Genomic DNA, 3,606 nt, shown 5'->3' on the forward strand with positions numbered 1-3,606 from the left:
ATGCGTTTTAGAGAACGTACAAATATACTGCATTTTTTTTTTCATTTTATATACATCCGGTCACCACAGTTTATTTCTTTTTTTTTTTTGTTTTAAATTAAAATGGTCCACAGAACAACTACAGATAGATCTGTAAACTACAGATAATCTAAAACATTTAACCAAAAAAAAGTGCAGTTTATACATTTCAACTTATTCTTCCATTAATTCGAATATATTTGAATGTTTTGAATGCAGACAACCAGACACCAAAGTAAACCATAAATATCTGTTTTCAAGTTTTGTTATTTGAAAATGTCACTTCTGTTCTCTTTCTCTTTCTTTTTTTAAATTCTCCTAAAAACTAGATTTGGCTGTTTGGTATAGCAAATGCAATGCGCATTAAAGGGAGCTGTAACTAAAAAGTCACGTTAAATTTAATCTACAAAAAAAGTTGATTTCATTTATTTATTTTTCTTGGCCTTTTTATCTTGACGAAAATGCAACAAAAAAAAAAAGAATATTCTGACAACATTCTCTAATGTAATAACGAATTGTTTTTTTTACCAGTTTTACATTAATTGAATTGGAATATGTATTGGAGACTTGGCAATAAAATGTAAGCAAGAATATAGATACGGATAACGACAATGCTTTTTGAAAATAATCTCAGAATTGGATTATTCTTAAATGACCCTAAACAGGTAACAAAACGATGTAGCCTATCTGCGCGTCATAGAAAGACAAGGGTCACCGCCACAACAATTCTCAAGTAAAACATCTAAGTACATCGATAAACCACAAAACGCAAATATCTTGCCTCATGATTGTAGAGCATATTTTAGTTGGTTGTCATGAATTGATCAAACAATAAAATACCGCTTTGGAAAAAGTTGATAAGCATCTCTTTTCTTATTCAGAAGTTTTTTAATAAGTCCCATCCGCTAACGTCATGTCAGTGCACCGACACCACGGACTGCATGGCCGAAGAGGCCGGGTTTATGAGCGTTTCGCTCGGCGTGGCAGGGCTGCTTTGGCTGGTAGCTGTCTGAGGAGACGTGGGGCTGAGAGACTGGGGAGAGTTCGCTAAGAAAGCTGGAATATGTGTTGGCAGAGCCGAGAGCCCTGGCATCGATGTAGGGGTGGGCTTGATTGGCACGGGGATGGCAGGTAGACTCTGCGCTCCATAGCAAATAGACTTGAGGGGCATTCCGTAGGCCGAATAATCACTGGCCATGGAGATGGGAGCTACCGTGTCCATGACGCTGGAGCTGTACATATGAGGCCAGGCCGTGGTGAGCTGGTTGTGCAGCGGGTAGCCAGCAGACATAGACTGCATGGTGGAGAAGGCCAGCCCGCCTGGCATTTTATACTCTCTGGCGATTATGTTCTCGATTGCGAACGGGTGTTTGAAAGTTGACGGCTGGTGAGAGACTCCTATGTTGTAACCGGACATTTGCGGGAGATGTGTGCCGGAAGCAGCCAGAGCGCTCAGTCGGAGTTTGGCTTGTTGTTGGAGATAGTGGGCAGCGTCCGACGGCTTGCTTTGCGCCAGATGCTCGGACGCCATCATCATCAACTTGAAGCGTTTACGACGCCGCAAGAAACTTCCGTTCTCGAACATGTCCCCGCAGCTGGGATGGAGAGCCCAGAAACTCCCTTTACCCGGCTGGTCCGGCCGCCTGGGGATTTTAATAAAACAGTCGTTGAAAGAGAGGTTGTGTCGTAAGGAGTTCTGCCACCGCTGGGTGTTCTCTCGGTAGTAAGGGAACCTGTCCATGATGAACTTGTAGATCTCGCTGAGCGGGAGCATCTTCTCCGGGCAGGACTGGATAGCCATGGCGGTCAGGGAGATGTAGGAATAGGGAGGTTTCTGGTCGCTATACGTGTTTCTCCCCGGACGAGGCATTCTGTTGGACTTTCTGTCAAAATACTATGCCGAATGGCGCGTCAGACTACAGTTCTTCCAGTTTTTCTCGGACAAACAGGAAAAATTGAACTTTGTCCTACACTCCTTGAAAGAAGTATCACTCTAGGACGGGTTGTTCAAAACAACTGTTCAAAACAACATTACGAACGCGTAAAACTCCATGCATTCGCCGCATAGATTGTCTTTATAACGCAAAGTACAAAAAAAAAACACTGCAATATCCCCGCGCTTAAAAGTTACTGAAAGTTCCTCAAGATGCATGAAATACAGCAACGCAACTCACTGTCTGTTTCCTCCGTGGACTGTTCACTCAGCGCTTATGGGCTGTGGGTCTTGAAAACAGCCGTCCTATGAAAACAGTCTCGTTCTCTCCCTTCAGATGGCCTATATGATGCGCTATCTTTAGTTAAGCAAGCAGCAATAAGCTTCTCCTTCCCCCCCACACACACACTCACACCACGACTCTCTGAATGGTTCCCGATATGTTGTGGCCCTTGTTGTGATGAGCAGAGCTAAGTAGCTGCTATTTCCATGTCCTTCCCCGAACCGTGTGATAGTTTAATGTGATGACAGGAGAAAAGACCCCCGTAGAGCCGCTTCATTAATGTGCCACTTCTTCGCTATCACATGACAATCGCCTTGGGTGGAGAGGAGGAGGGGGGCTACTCGCTCGGAGGAGAAAGCAAAGGCATAATCTGGATTCATTTACACCTATTTACATGGACACCTTGAGCCAATAGAAATGATTTCCATTTGAAGACAGAGCGAAGGGGTGAAAAGGCACAGCGACCCACCGGATTTGAAGTGTGAGGGAGGGTGATGAAAGCCCGGTTACGCCGTGTGAAGGTATGCAGATAACCTTTTGTGCACCGAGCAAGGGGTGCTTAGTCAACTATTTGCGTTTACAAATAGAGCTACTAAGCAATTTGATGTTTGGCATGGAGGGCCGTCGCTTCTTGGCGCAGTCTCTCTATTTGTTCTGTATAGTCCGTTGTAAGTTTTTTTTTCGCGTTGAATGACGTGTCGTTGATGACATTTTAGTTTCAGCTGTTTTATAGGGGGACAGTGTGATTTGAACTGATATCGAATCGACAATTTGTGTACCAACCTGTGATCTATAGTCATCTAACTGGTGACTAACAGTTTGTTTACTCTGTCACATTAACTAACGTCTTTTACATGACGGTTAACTGTTGATTGTCCTTGGGAATAATACACAATTATTTCCTGAATGTATTTGTTGAAGTTGTATTGTCAATTACTCAATACACTCCCTTTGAATACTCGTACTTTTGTCTGACTTGGATTTTTCCCTCTTTGAGTGTGTGCGTGTGTGTGTGTGTGTGTGTGTGTGTGTGTGTGTGTGTGTGTGCGTGTGTGTGTGTGCGTGTGTGTGTGTGTGTGTGTGTGTGTGCGTGTGTGTGTGTGTGTGCGTGTGTGTGTGTGTGTGCGTGTGTGTGTGTGTGTGCGCGTGTGTGTGCGTGTGTGTGTGTGTGTGTGTGTGTGTGTGTGTGTGTATTCAGCGTCCGAGAGCATGCGCCGCAGTCGATAAAATATATATATATATATTCGAACTAGTTATTGGGGGAATATGATGAGTGTGTTATGCACGTCATAGGTAATCCCCAAAAAGGCACAATTAATAAACGTTTGACTTGAAAAGTACACTTGCATATATGTGGAGACATACATATGAT

At 43.6% G+C, this 3,606-nt stretch overlaps 1 protein-coding gene across 1 annotated transcript; it reads right to left on the reverse strand.

Annotated features, from left to right (window-relative positions):
- Positions 1–310: 310 nt before the first annotated feature.
- LOC139384863 (forkhead box protein B1-like) lies at positions 311–2,361 on the reverse strand. The gene has a single exon (XM_071129761.1). The coding sequence runs from the start codon at positions 1,886–1,888 to the stop codon at positions 935–937; it is 954 nt and encodes a 317-aa protein (XP_070985862.1). The 5' UTR covers positions 1,889–2,361; the 3' UTR covers positions 311–934.
- Positions 2,362–3,606: the final 1,245 nt, after the last annotated feature.

Source organism: Oncorhynchus clarkii, chromosome 26, assembly GCF_045791955.1.
Source record: "Oncorhynchus clarkii lewisi isolate Uvic-CL-2024 chromosome 26, UVic_Ocla_1.0, whole genome shotgun sequence".
NCBI lineage: Eukaryota > Metazoa > Chordata > Actinopteri > Salmoniformes > Salmonidae > Oncorhynchus > Oncorhynchus clarkii.

What these genes read in the sequence shown, in the direction of transcription:
- LOC139384863 (XM_071129761.1), bottom strand. Translation starts at nt 1,888, where the DNA reads ATGCCTCGTCCGGGGAGAAACACGTATAGCGACCAGAAACCTCCCTAT.